This window comes from Monopterus albus, unplaced genomic scaffold, assembly GCF_001952655.1.
Source record: "Monopterus albus unplaced genomic scaffold, M_albus_1.0 scaffold25.1, whole genome shotgun sequence".
NCBI lineage: Eukaryota > Metazoa > Chordata > Actinopteri > Synbranchiformes > Synbranchidae > Monopterus > Monopterus albus.
In genome coordinates, this window is record NW_018127905.1 from 2,813,660 (window position 1) to 2,828,087 (window position 14,428).

The 14,428-nt window shown below is 38.2% G+C and overlaps 1 protein-coding gene across 7 annotated transcripts in view; it reads left to right on the plus strand.

Annotated features, from left to right (window-relative positions):
* Window positions 1-5,231, plus strand: part of mtmr1a (myotubularin related protein 1a) — a 24,607-nt gene extending 19,376 nt beyond the window's left edge. For all 7 annotated transcript variants that reach the window (XM_020594939.1, XM_020594932.1, XM_020594933.1 and 4 more), the window contains 9 exons: window positions 1,038-1,226; window positions 1,354-1,539; window positions 1,696-1,854; window positions 1,949-1,996; window positions 3,430-3,522; window positions 3,723-3,836; window positions 3,922-3,965; window positions 4,047-4,179; window positions 4,568-5,231. In XM_020594939.1, coding sequence (XP_020450595.1) covers window positions 1,038-1,226; window positions 1,354-1,539; window positions 1,696-1,854; window positions 1,949-1,996; window positions 3,430-3,522; window positions 3,723-3,836; window positions 3,922-3,965; window positions 4,047-4,179; window positions 4,568-4,741 — 1,140 coding nt within the window. In that variant the 3' untranslated portion in view covers window positions 4,742-5,231. The remainder of the gene's footprint in view (window positions 1-1,037; window positions 1,227-1,353; window positions 1,540-1,695; window positions 1,855-1,948; window positions 1,997-3,429; window positions 3,523-3,722; window positions 3,837-3,921; window positions 3,966-4,046; window positions 4,180-4,567) is intronic.
* Window positions 5,232-14,428: the final 9,197 nt, after the last annotated feature.

The following is a 14,428-nucleotide window of genomic DNA, read 5'->3' on the forward strand; positions in this document are numbered from 1 at the left end:
TTATTATATTCTTATATATTTTTTTATTATATTGCTGCATTTGTTGCTGCTTAAAGTGCCTTAGATTTTGTGCTACTTATTTATCTACTTTATATTTCATTTGTATTTTGTGGCATTCATGTGGACGGCAAAGTAAGAATTTCATTGTACAGGAAAACACGTTTCCTAACTGTGCATATGACAAATAAACACTTAGACCTTGAACTTGAACTTTGAACCAAGTGCTTCCCCTGCACAAGTGAACACATGCCTGGTATAGACAGAAGCACGACCCTCTATTGATTTGCATGCTCTGCCCCTGCTATGCTTTCAGTGCAGACATGGTAAGTTTTATAATATTGTCCAGTGGTGCTATGACAGCCGCTACCTGTTAATGCAGAATTATTAAATTGTCAACCAAGTATATCTGAATTGGACAGGGGACACAAAGTGTGTCCACATACAGATACGACACAGTAGTTAGTATCTGCCCTGTAATGAATCTGTAAATCTGAGTGTGTTGTCCAGCTCCCAGTTATTCTTTTATTCGTATCAATAATTAAAGATAATAAACTTAATATTTTGGAACCAGGACCTGATCAAGAAGCTCCTGAAAAATACAGTGTCCCAGATTAATTTCATTCTCAATTAATGAGATATTTAATAAACATTTACTGTAGATAAATATCAGATGAGAATTGTATCAGCAAATACTTAATATTAAAATAATCAAATCGATATCTGGGCCAAAAAAAACTGAATCAGGACATCCTTCTTATAAATAAACAATTTTGGTTTCAGTGCTTTATTTTTTTCACTGTAATTTTTGACAAACATTACTCAAAAACAGGTGAATAGTGTTTTTGGTGTTTACTAATAGTGCACATTTGGTGTTCTGTTGAGTATTTGTGACACAATGATGGTAGGATGGTAGTAGTTCATGGTAATGAAGGAACTTATAACCCAGTGTGGTGGGATGGCTCACTGATGTGTTATGAATAGTTTGGAGGGCAGTGGAGAATTCTCCTTGTCCTTAAGTTGTCCTGCTTTTCTTGCAGGTCTTGTCTTGGATTCACCCAGAGTCTCAGGCCACCATTGTACGCTGCAGCCAGCCTTTAGTTGGACCTTCAGAATGTCGCTGTAAAGAGGATGAACGCTTGCTGCAGATCATCATGGATGCCAACGCCCAGTCCCATAAGCTCACTGTCTTTGATGCCCGGCAGGGTAGTGTGGCAGTCACTAACAAGGTACACACATGCATGTTTAAAAGGAAAGGTACATGCATTTTCACTGTATTTGTCCCTCTCTTTTAATTACATGTTGATTCAGACTGTTTTCTCTGCGTTTTAATTTTTCCACCTCTGCAACATGCAGGCAAAGGATGGAGGTTATGAGAGTGAAACTTTCTATCCTAACGTGGAGCTGAACTTCCTGGAAATTCCCAACATCCATGTAATGAGGGAGTCTCTGAGGAAGATGAAGGATGTAGTTTATCCCACCATAGATGAAGATCACTGGCACTCATCTATAGACCAGACACACTGGTTGGAGTACATAAGGGTAAATAACACATAAAAAAACGCAATGAAGAATAATAGTTGTTGTTCTACCACTATAGTACATTGGTTGTCTAGTTTGTTTACAATTTATAAAAATATCTAAGTTAATTATTAACTGCAGAGGGTGTATAAATTATTTTACTGGAAATGTGTGTAGCTGTTATTAGCCGGAGCAGCAAAGATAGCTGATAAGCTGGAGTCTGGAAAGACATCGGTGGTGGTTCACTGCAGTGACGGCTGGGACAGAACTGCTCAGCTCACCTCTCTGGCCATGCTGATGCTGGACAGCTACTACCGCACACTCCATGGATTCCAGGTCCACAGACCACTACGTCTTTATCAGCTTTATTCTGTAGTCTTCATCTGTAATATGTTATAATGTTTGTGTGTGTGTGTGCTTGTGTGTACAGGTTCTGGTGGAGAAGGAGTGGATTAGTTTTGGACACAAGTTTGCGGCGGTAAGGAACTGGGAGTTCTGATCCTTCTCTTGATCATTTCTTTTTTTTTGCTACCAATTTGGTAAAATAAAAACATTGTAAGAGCATTCTAAATAATCACAACCTATTTTGATGAAATGAATATAATTTCAAACAAAAGGATGTAAATCCCTTTGTAATGATTTTTATCTAGATCACAGTTATGAAATACAGGACAACTCTTTCTTTCCGACTGCTATCAGACTCCTAACCACATGTAATTCCACCTGTACTGTTTACACACTCATTTTGCATAATTGCACATTCACTGCTGAATATTTGCACTTCACGGCTCCCACGTAGCATATATTCTCTATATGTTATATTGTGTTCTTGTTGTATTTTTATTGTGCTTCCTTCACTTGCTGCTTTAAAGTGCCTTAGATTTGTGTTACTGCCTATTTAGATTTGTTTTATTGCTCATCTTTCACTTGTATTTTGTGGCATTCATGTGGACGGCAAATTAAGAATTTCATTGTACAGGGAAACATGTTTCCTAACTGTGCATATGACAAATAAACACTTTGACCTTTGACCGTTATAGACAGACACAATGTGCTTAAAGTAATAGCAAACAGTTACACTCACCAGCCACTTTATTAGGTACACCTCCACAATTGTATGCAATTCAGTGCAACACTTCTGCCTTAACATGTGTGTTCATGAAGCTCAAAATGTTTCAGTTTTTGGTAAAATTGTCATAAATGTATAAAATGTTTACTATTAAGGTCATAGTTAAAAGTGATGTTGTACTGGACTACATTATATTCAGAGGTGTTCCTACGTGTTTGTAGCTGGATTCTGTAGTAGATAGTAGAAAAGCAATGTCTCATTTTCATTAGTTAATTTTCAGTAAATTTTTATTTATTTATTTATTACTTTTGTCAGTTTCACGTTATTTCATTGACCATTGTGATCTTCTCTTTCTTTAATGAAGGGTACCAACAGTTTTGTCCACATGTGTATACCAGTGTTCTCAAGCTTTTTGAGAACTACACCCTTTGTGATGACAAGCTTTCAGGGCCACCTTAAGGAATTTACTGGCATCATTCATGAGTCCGCTTGTATGGCAAAACTACATTTACAAAGCCACATTCATATACTAGACTGCTAAACACATTTATAATGTAGATCACTGTGTTTTGCATGCAGTTACTTCTGCATTAATGTGTCCAAATTTATTTTAAGGTTTGTTTGTATGAAGCATGAACCAGTGCTACAATCTACCTGATGTTTTTATGGAAGTGACTTTAATGTAATATAGAGTTGGTTGTTACTCAAAACAGATTGCAGTCTGTTACAATCACTCTTATACACATCCCACTGTCTTTATGTTGAGCAGTAGTTGCAGAATTATGAAGACCTGATGTTACGTTCAAAACTGATGTTTGTTGAAATTTTTTTTTCTCTTTTAGCGTGTGGGTCATGGTGATGAGAACCATGCTAATTCAGAGCGCTCCCCTCTCTTCGTCCAGTTTATCGACTGTGTTTGGCAGATGACTCGACAGGTCAGAATTTTTCACCGGGCTTTATAAACCTTGATGCAAAAAGTTTCATGATCAGGCCTGAATAAAGGCTTGATTGCTCATTATCATGAAGCAGCATGCTAAAAAATATGTACTGTATCATATGCTCATCAGGATGAGACTACTCATGTGTACATGAGCTGCCACTCCACCCATAATCACTTCTCTTTCTCTGACTGCAGTTCCCAGCAGCCTTTGAGTTCAATGAACTGTTCTTGATCACAATGCTGGACCACCTCTACAGTTGTCTGTTTGGTACATTCCTCTATAACAGTGAGAAGGAGAGGGCAGCCAAGGTACATACTGCATACATTCCTCTGGTAACAAGGGCTCATGGATGAGAAGAGCCCTGTCAAATTAAGATTCTTTTGCCTTGTGCAGGAGGTGCAGACCCAGACTGTGTCCCTGTGGTCCTACATTAACAGGTAAGCTTGCTCCGTCATTGATATGAGCAGAATGAATGAAAGGAGTGGTTTTCTGACAGCTTGGTGTTGTCCCCCTACCAGCCAGCCTGAGGACTTCACCAACCCTTTCTATGTGGACTATGAACACCATGTTCTGTATCCGCTGGTTTCCTCCAGACACCTGGAGCTGTGGACCAGCTACTATGCTCGCTGGAACCCGCGCATGAGACCACAGGTACACTGCCTCTGTGGGGGGTAATGAACTATTTAAAGCAGTGATGTAGAAGTTTGGCATGTATGAACATAGGTCCAGGTACAGCATGGATGTGGTGGTTTTGGTTTAAACACATCTCCCCAAAATCTAAATAAATGGATATGAGAGGTCCCAAAATGGCCATTGTGTTCAGGTTCATTGCGAAGCTTCACTTCAGCTCATCCTCTCAGGGTGTAAAAGAAGCCTGGCTCAAGGACAATACACCTGGAGTCGTGGTCAAGTGTTGAAATGTTTAGCAGCAGCTACTGACAGTAGGAGACACCCTTCTAAAATGGGACCACAGATAGGCAGTTCATAATCTGTGGTTTTGATCATTTCTGTATAAATAATATGTATTCATGTGTTTCAGGTGCCGGTGCACCAGACTCTGAAGGAACTGCTGATTCTGAAAGCAGAACTGCAGAGGAAGGTAGAGGAACTGCAAAAAGAGGCCTATTCCCACTCCCACTCCCAGTCCTCCTCCTCTGATCACTCGCCTTCCCCAAATCACACCACAGGAACCCCCCTGCACTCTGCTGTCTGATACACACATTAAAAGACCCCTACACATGTTATTAGTGTGAGGGACTATTACATCTGATTCCTCTGTTACATTTACAGTGGAACCTCGGTTTTTGTATGCCCTACTTTTCGTACGATTCAGTTTTCAACGACTGTATTTCGTCGAAATTTTGTCCCAGTTTTCGTACGTCTGCTCGGTTTTTGTACAGTTGATTGGTCGGTTCAGCGTCATTAGTCCGTACCAAACCCGTCTGCCTGCCCACGTGACTCGGCCACTCATTTTACATTAGAAATGAGTGAAGGGAAGTAACCCCAGATTGGGCCTTGATACATGAAGTCCTTATGGAGGGGGATTTCCCTTCCAAACAATAACCTCTCCTCCTCCCTCTCCCCTCCTCGCCGTCTTCCATACGCCAACAAGAATCTTGAATAAAGGTAAAGGTGATGTTAAATGTTCATTTATCCATTTCATTAGTCATTTATATTTATTTCTCATTGTTTTCTGTATGTAAAAATATAGTTATTCTCTATAAAATGCATTTTTTGTTAATATTGTTGGGTGTCTGGAACGGATTAATTGGATTTACATTATTTCTTATGGGAAATATCGCTTCAGTTCTCATATGATTCAGTTTTCATCTGACTTTGTCGAACGGATTCATCACGAAAACCAAGGTTCCACTGTATTTAATTCAGACTTGATCCTCAGTAAAACCACCACCGGCTTGATCAGTATGTGTTTTTATTTTTGCATAAATAAATATTACATTGTCTCAGGGTTCTGTTATTCACGTTACTAATAATTGCAGTTATATTTAGTGTTTAAATAAAACAACTGCATGCTCCCTCTACTTATTTATTTGAGTTATCAGTGATCTTTAGATTAGAGTTTAAATGATCAGCTCCATCATCATGTTAAGTGCTCTGTCTCCATAAATTAGGAAAAAAGAACAGTAAAAAAATCTTAACAGAATCATTTTTCTTTTTTTTATAAATGTTTTTTATTTCCTATCTTCAGTATGTAGTGAATACCACCTCCCAGACCCCACCCCGGTTGTAAAGGCACTGTGATCCCTCACCTACTTCCCACATGCAAACACTGCCACTGTTACACAGACCAGCAAACAGAAAGTGATCCCACAGTTCTGCACAGGTCAACAGTTGCTCTTTCTCCTCTTCGCTACCTGAATACTGCCTCACTGTTCATGTTTTCCTTTATTTGTCTAACAAATTGCATTGCCTTTTCATGTGTCAAACATGTCACTGGTCTCACATCCCCAAAGTGTGAATTTCTTTTTTTTTTTCAGTCATTGCCAATCACTCTGTCCTTTACTTTTTTGTAATGTAACCTATAAATCACACTGACAACCTGTGGAAGCTTAAGTGCGACTTTTGATTGTGTAAACATAGACACAACCCCCCTTAATGAGCCATAATCACTTCTGACATTCCATTTTAAAAAATAAATGATTCCAAAATTCCAGTCTCTTTCTTGTAATTTTTCTGTTTATTTTATTGGTTTCATATTACTAACATGTACCTGTAACATATTGGCAGAGTTATCATAGTGGAATAAGAGAGAAAGCAGAGCTCACGATCACACTTCAAGCAATGAAGACTGTTCAACATTCAGTTGTCAGAAAGACAGAATTCAACACTCCTAAGCTACAAGTGTATACAGTATGCAGAAAAAAAACTCATGCAAAGTGTGTATGACAACAAGTGCACTGGTTAAGTGTGTTTGTGTTGTATATGACAGGTAGCTTTGCAAAGCCAACCCTCAAATGTCAAATTTGTATTTTTGCTGGGCTCTCATTTGTTTCACAGTGGGAACAAGATGTGACTGTTGGTTTTCACCACTTGGTTTTGAATCAGAAAGTGAGGTTGAAGGATTGCGGCTGGCTCAGCATGACAGTGACAGGCACTCGCATGTGCTGCGGGGGGAGGACAGTGTTGGATAGGATGTCAGTGTCATGTGAGTGCATCCACACAAGTTGTCTTTGCTGTAGAAAAACTCAGGCACAATTGTCATATAATACATGTTGCAGATTCCATACAGAGCTTGGACACCAAGGAGGTGTATTAAAATGCAAGCTAACAAAAAAAAAAAATCTAGATAGTATATACAATTGGTTCATGGAGCATGTTTGTAAAGAACCTTTGAAGACAAAACCTGCTCCTGGATAGGCTTAAAGTCAAGATTAAACCTAGTCCATGGCTTATGCTTTGTACATGGAGTTAGCTTGATTAGATTATTGACGATTTGACAAAAGCATTAATTTTTCAGTCCCTCTAAATTTTGTCTTAAAATTTATCCAGAGCTGTTGTCATAGCAACAAGTATGTTGGCCCAAACAGGCATATGTTAGTCTTATTCCAAATATAAATAAATGTATCATTACCTAATGTCTGCTTTTGGCCTGCATTTAATTTGCCATTTAATTAATTTTCAGACCTGTCATATGATCAACACTCAATTTAATATCTGATCTTGGTTTCAACTCTTTTATATGGTGGTTTTATTTCAAAATGAGTGCATTCTTATTCAAGACAACTTCATATCTAAGATCTGACCTAAAACTGCATTTGAAGAAGTGAGTTACCTTGATGAGAATAAACCGGATCATTTTAGCTGGCTAACATAATTTATTGTTAAATCTAAATATTTGACATTAATCAAGCTGATTCTGGCAATTACCATCCACTTCCATATGAACGGATATGCTGGTGTTGGTTTAAAGCGCTTAATGTGTTTGAAGGACACACTAAAGTCTTGAACCTGGAATTAGCTTTCTATACATAAGGTCAAGTTATATTGCTGAGAGCCTTGATTTTATAAACCGCCTCCTGTCTTCAGACAATATGTTCCCTAAACAGAACACCACTGGTGATTCTGTAGATCTGTCTTCGTGGAATCGCATACATCTGCCAACTGTCTCCCAGCCCAATGTACACAACAACAGTATCTTTTACAACATTCGAACTTGGCTGTTGTGAGCCATGATCTAAAGGAGAATACCCCACCAGAATCCTTTACACTGGGTTAAACGTGGCCAAGTAAAAAAACACAGTAAAATGACCTCCTTTTTGCTCGGTGGTAATCCAGCCTTGCGAGACTCAGTCCACATTATCTTGATGCTTAGGCAAGCATCACATCCTTGCTATCAGTGACAGGGCTGTCACAGTATTAGATTTGTTCGTATCAGTCTGGTAGCCTGCTCAAAACAGCAATGTTACAGATGTTTCTGGAGAATCAAATTTTCAAAGCAGTATCAACTTTCACAGTGCCAATAATAACTGCATGATTCACAAACTCAGTCTCAATCACTGCTACATCGTTGGTGAATTTGTATTTTTGCTACAACCCAAAGGTTTCTGCCATAGCACTTGAGGAGATTTAATACTTTCAGTAAACAGTTTGTTATTTTGTGTTTTCTTTGTGTTAAGTTCAAGCACACAGCAGACTGAGCTTGATTTAACACTCACACCTTTCAGTGGCATCTAAGGGACTTTCGTCTTCCAAGGTAACCACCCAAAGGAAGTAAAAGCAGTGGGGGTTTCTCATGCTCAGCTGCTGCTAAGGTGTGTTAGATGAATACAGTGCGTCCTTGTGGGACTTGCATAAGGCAAAGAGAGAAGCACCATTTGAGTTAGAGCCGACAGGACAGACATGACTCTCACAAAATGAGCATTTAACGTTTTTTTTTTTTTTTTACTCCAATTACCAATAGTCCCTGAACACAACACACTAGTCAATTTCAATAAGTAGCTCACAACTATGTTGGATAATGTCAAGAAAGTCTTTTTGTCGAGTCCCACTGAAGACCTTTGTTGCATCGCTCTCGACTGTTTCCAAAAATCAATCAATGACAAGAAAGTTAAAAACAGCAAAGCACAACTAATATTGGATTACTTGAAAATTTAAAAAATCTGATTCTGATATATCGGCCCTGGGAGTTTTCCATCGCAGCTGGCTGGACTCTTGATGAGAAATGGGGCATGACCAATGACCACACAGAAGATCTCTTTGTGACTTAATCATCAAATGTGTTGAACATGTTTTCATGCAGCTTGGCTTTTGCCAGATTTGTCAGTTATCCATTTCCTGTAAATGTTTTTGTGCCAGTTAAATTTGTGAAAAGAGCAGTTTTCTTATTGTATACATTCAATCCATTGTGAATTTGTCCCGTCCATTGATGATGGACTGTGCTGCATCCAGTCACATACTACAGTACAGTATGTAACACACTTGTTTTTATAGGCCACCAACACTATTTACAGCTCACAGGACTATTTTCCTGCCAGCGCAAAGCCGGCAGAGCTTCAAACGCACTCTTTTTGCAATTTCCCTTTGCGCACAAGTCTATGTTTTTTGTGCACTGATTTGTTTTTGCATTTTCCTGCCATGAATAAGGTGGTAAGAGAGGCACAGCTGAGGCCGTGTTTATGCCGATTAGGCAGTGTGGTGCGATTTTTGTGCTCGTTTTGACCCAAAATATTTTTAACATTAAAACCTATTCGGACCACCTTCTATCCCAAATGCAGGTATATTGCAAATTTCTACTCTGGAAAGCACAGCAACAAGCACCCCAATATTTTTAACAGCTACACTTAAAATTGACCATTAAATCAACAACTAATCTGCCAGAGTTCACTCTGAATAACTTACTATGAATCAGTTTCTGGCAGATGATCCCTATTGGTTCACAACATAAATGCAGTGATTACAATATATTTTTATTGAATTATTATAAAAACAATTAAACGTTTATAAAGTTACTTGCAAATAACCCCGAGACCCCCTGTATTTGGCACACTGGGCACAGATGTAATTTACTGTATGCTTTATTATTTGTGCTGGTTACAGGACCAGAGTCCTTCCATGCACTACAGCTGGTCAGTCATATTAGCGGACTACTGAGTGAATATTTATGTGCAGTGCTTCCACAATAAATATCTTTATCATCACAATTCAGGAACAGACCACATAACTGGCAGGAGAAATAGATACAGGGAAAGTATCCTTCTTCTTATATATTTCCTTGTCATGACAGTGACATCAGTCATAATCAGGTTTCCAGCAGTGCTTTAAAAGGGGAGGAACTGGTTTGACTGGCCATTACTAAAGCACGCCCCAATTCCAACTGCTCATAATACACTCCTCCCACTAATAATTTACTCTGTCTCTCTTCCTTGTTGTGTCAGGCTGCACCCAAAATGCGCTGGTGGTCAGCATAATTTCAAAATCTTGTTGAACACATCTATACACACCTGATCCTAGTACTTGCGTTCACCACTGGGCCCTATTTTCAGGTAAATACAGCCTATTCTTTCTCAGTATCTGAAAAGCTTAAAGAGCCCATGCCATGCGGTACATACACCATTGTTTACCTATCTATGGAGGAGAAATTCAATTAATTAATGCTGTCGTGGTTCGCTGTCTCCACTTTCAACCCAACACAAGCAACAGGAGTTGTGCGTGTTCACAAACTATCCTCTCATTTTAGGAACAGGACTATTTGGAGTTATGAAGGGTGCAACACTAATCTAGATGTACCCAAGATTAAACATTAAATGGCTGGAAATGAGCAAAATGAGCATGACATGGGGACTTTAAGAACATGATGTAAAGACATCTTTACAATCATTCAAACATTCACATATTGACCTCTAATACAGACTATGCTCATGTCATTAAAATGCATAATGGTAGCTCGTTACCAATCACTGCATATGCCAGATTCATGCCATGTGTTAATGCATGTTTGCTTCTACTTGCATCTTTGTTCTTAACGTTTTTTTAAAGCCTATGCCGACTGTGTGCTTGGCAGCATGCTTTTAGTTGGTAAATGGTCTTATACTTGTATAGCACTTTTCTATACATTGCAGCACCCCCAAAGCACTTCCACACTACTTGGCCATTCACCCATTCCCCTCCCAAATGCTCACACATTCAAACACTGGTGTCATCACCAGGAGCAACTGGGGGTTCAGTGTCTTACTCAAGGACACTTCAACATGTGGACTGGACAAGCTGGGAATCGAACTGCTAATCCTTTTAAAGGTGGTGGGTGGAAGAGGAACCGAATGCCTCAGGGGTACTGTACTACAGACAAACCAGCCCATCACTGCCAAGGAACCAGGAGCATGTCAAGAAGTACTATCCAAAATTATGTGACTGTAGAGATTTACAGAAGGGTGCATGGCACTGTAAAGCCCAGTGCAAGAACTATACAAAGGGCTCAACTCATAACTGTGACTGTGAAACATTTTTTGGAAAGCTTGGAAATATCCAAAAAGCAAACAAATAAAGATGCCTTAAAATCAGCCAGTCCATGATTCAGGGCAGGTTTCATTTACAGAGTGCTATATGTACAATATTTTTGAACCCTCACACAACCAACTGCGATCACACAACCGTCTTTGTAAAGTGAATGCTCTAAAGTTGTAAATAGTATGTATAGTAAATTAATTTGGAAATCGAAAACATTGCGACTGTAAAATTAGCAAAAAATGATGAAGTGGCTTTTTGAAGCGATTGTATCAATACATATGAAGTTCCTAACATTTGAGGGCTTGACATATTTAGACAACTACATGAACAAATATGATGATGTGAACAATGAAATAATTCTTAAATGTTTATGGAATACAACTGTTTAATTGTAAAGATAAGCAGATAACCTTAGCCAGCATTGGAAAATCCACAATTACTGCTTTGATCTTGGATCTGTTTAGCGATGGACGAAAAACACCCCCCAGGTGTCTTGAGGAAAACAACAAACCACTGGCAATACAGAACAAACTCACTCACTAGGAACCAATTACTATCCACAAAAGTTAAGCTTAGTTATTAGAAAAATTCAAGTTGGGTACAAAATGTAAAAAGAGCAGATAAAAATTTTTAAACACACTAAAGATTATATTCTAATACAAAGCATAAATATGCTCTTACACAGTTCAATAAGTACAAACACAGAACTACTCACACTAATATGTACAACCATCACAGCTTCCCAAAAGCAACAGTTATGACACTATTCATGATTCTAAAGCTAACAATTGCTTCTAACCTCATCTACACAGCTAAGCAGAGTTCTACTTTTTAAAATACATAAGATCTTAAGTGTTGTTTATGTGGTGGTGCAAAATAATTCACACCCCAATTTGACTTCAGTTTTCTGCCGTCCTTCATTCCTTTTCGGACATCCCATCAATATCACCACTACAGCACCTTTCCACTCTTCTTAATCATATTCCCATGGTGGCCATTTTTAAGTCTACCAGGTAAGGGCCCTCATATACTTTATATAAATTAATTGTCAGATCATCTAAAAGAATCTAAAACACACTTTGTGATGACAGAATCAGGAGGGAAATAGACAACTCTGCAATCACCCACTGTATGTGGTGACTGGCAGTGAATTGCAGCCACAAAAAAAAGAGAAAACCAGCAGGTTGTGACACTTTTTGTGTTTAGTTAAGGTTGGACAACACATCATTTATTTGTTTAGATCATATTAAGGTCTTAACACCACAAACATGAATCCATTTCTTTCTTATAGTGTAGACACATTAGTTCCAATCTATAGGATTTTAACTCTGGCACCCCTCATTGCTAGTGTCACAAAAGATACTGTGGCAGACAGTAACACTCATTAGTCAGGTGCATACGCATGTTGAGAGAGTGGAGCAATTTTTACCAGGCTTATCTGAGTTTTCTACAAACAATTTTTAAAGTTGCTCTAATCACATAAAGGCATTTTTATTGCCGGGATATTTAACAAGATATGTCTGTCTCACTGTTACACTTTATGTAATGGTAATAAACTGGGCAAACCTTTCATAATATCATAGATTTTCAACCAGAAATATTTCAGAATGGTTTTAATGATGAATTATGCTTTTGTACAGTTTTAAAAGAGTAATCAGGTAGAGTTTTTGACCATAGTACTATGGTCCAGTAAAAGTGCCAACATTCAGTGTACTGGGGAAATGCAAGAGTCTATCTATGTCGAAGCAGGACTGATTTGGTCATGAAGACTAACAGTGGTAAATGAAAGGCTGGCTACCGTCTTGCCAAGCTAGGATAGTCATTTGACAAGCCTTGTAACTCACACCCGCTACCCCAGCAATCCAATGGCTAGATACTGTATGTTACTGACTTGGCTGGTAATTAAGATTCCTTGGCATGACTCACATTCCTACCTCGGTGGCCCAGTGGATATGTAAGCTACTCAGCTATCCATTAGCATTAAAAAATGAACAGATAAATGGATTTGCAAATGTTATATGAGCAAGGAAATGCATTCATCATGACTGTTAGGCCTCATATAATACGTTTTGAAAAAGAAAAAACTAGGTGTAACTTTCATAAAAAGTTCATTTTTGTTTGTTTTTAATCAGCTTCTACCTGGAGCTTCCAAAAATGCTTATTCTGATCACTACCCTGTTTCATTATCTACGCTGTTTCACTCAGGTTGTCCTAGTACTCTTTCTCTATAGAATTTTTCACAATGATAAAAATAATGGTCACCATGGGAAAAAATTTATTCAGAGTGCTTTTGTACACACTGGCACCTCAATGCTAACTCAATAAAACATAGCACAAAGAATTTCATATAGTATGTAGCAGCTGTATCTTCAGTTCAATTCAATTATTTACCTTCACCACTTCAAAAAACCAGACTTCTCCAGACTTTCTTCATTAGGCATCGTCATTAAAGGCTCATTAAATGTCATTATTAACCCATCTACACTACACAAGGTCAAAGGTTGTAAGTCAACAAAAAAGTGTAGGTCACTATATTTTCCCACTGCAAACAATCCTGAATCTGAATAAGGCAACCTTGTATAGTAAGACAGACAACTCAGAAGAATAAAAATGAAGCATCATGAAGCAGCTAATGATGTAATTGTCCCATGATGCAAACAGTGGTTACCTGCTGTAAGTCCAGTTCTATGAAAATGTACTTCGCCTACTTAACGGACTGTATTACTCAAACCCTTTCAAAAGCAATACATTTCCCAAGTGGTGCCGAATGTAAACATCTGTTGGGAAACTAATCTAAGATAGAATTATATTGTCAGTCAGTATTATTATTTCCTGATGTAACTTCAGTTCTATGAGTCAATATCTTGGCTTAATGCGTTTAACATGTTACTTCCTGTGTAAAGTAGCAGTAACTGGCTACCGGTTATTACTACATTATCTGCTAATTGGCCATTTATATATTTTATCATATTTCAAAAGAGATTACATGATCAGTTGCTACAAGGCTTTTAAAAGATATCTGGGGGCTATTATTAAACATTACTCATTCACTTCCTACACGTGTGAAGACCAAAAGCAGACTTCCAAGTCATGGGTTTTTTTTAAATGTTTTTCCTGTTTACAGCTTATTTGATTACCATCATTATGCATCGAAAAAAGTAAAATTTATGATTTGTCACAAATAATCAGTTATGTATCAGAATGAGGAAACAGAGCCATTGTTATAACATTATGATATGTTTGCCCAGTCCCTACATCAGTCCCAAAATTCAATCTGTAAACCAACTGGTCCACAGTACAGTTCACTGTACAGTGACTGGCACTCTGTGAACTCAGAGGAGCTTGACACATGCCCAGGTCTTTTCTCCAATTTAAACTACATTTTGTGATTTTTTTTTCCATTAGTCTAAATTCAGTGTCTGAAGCTCTGAAAAAA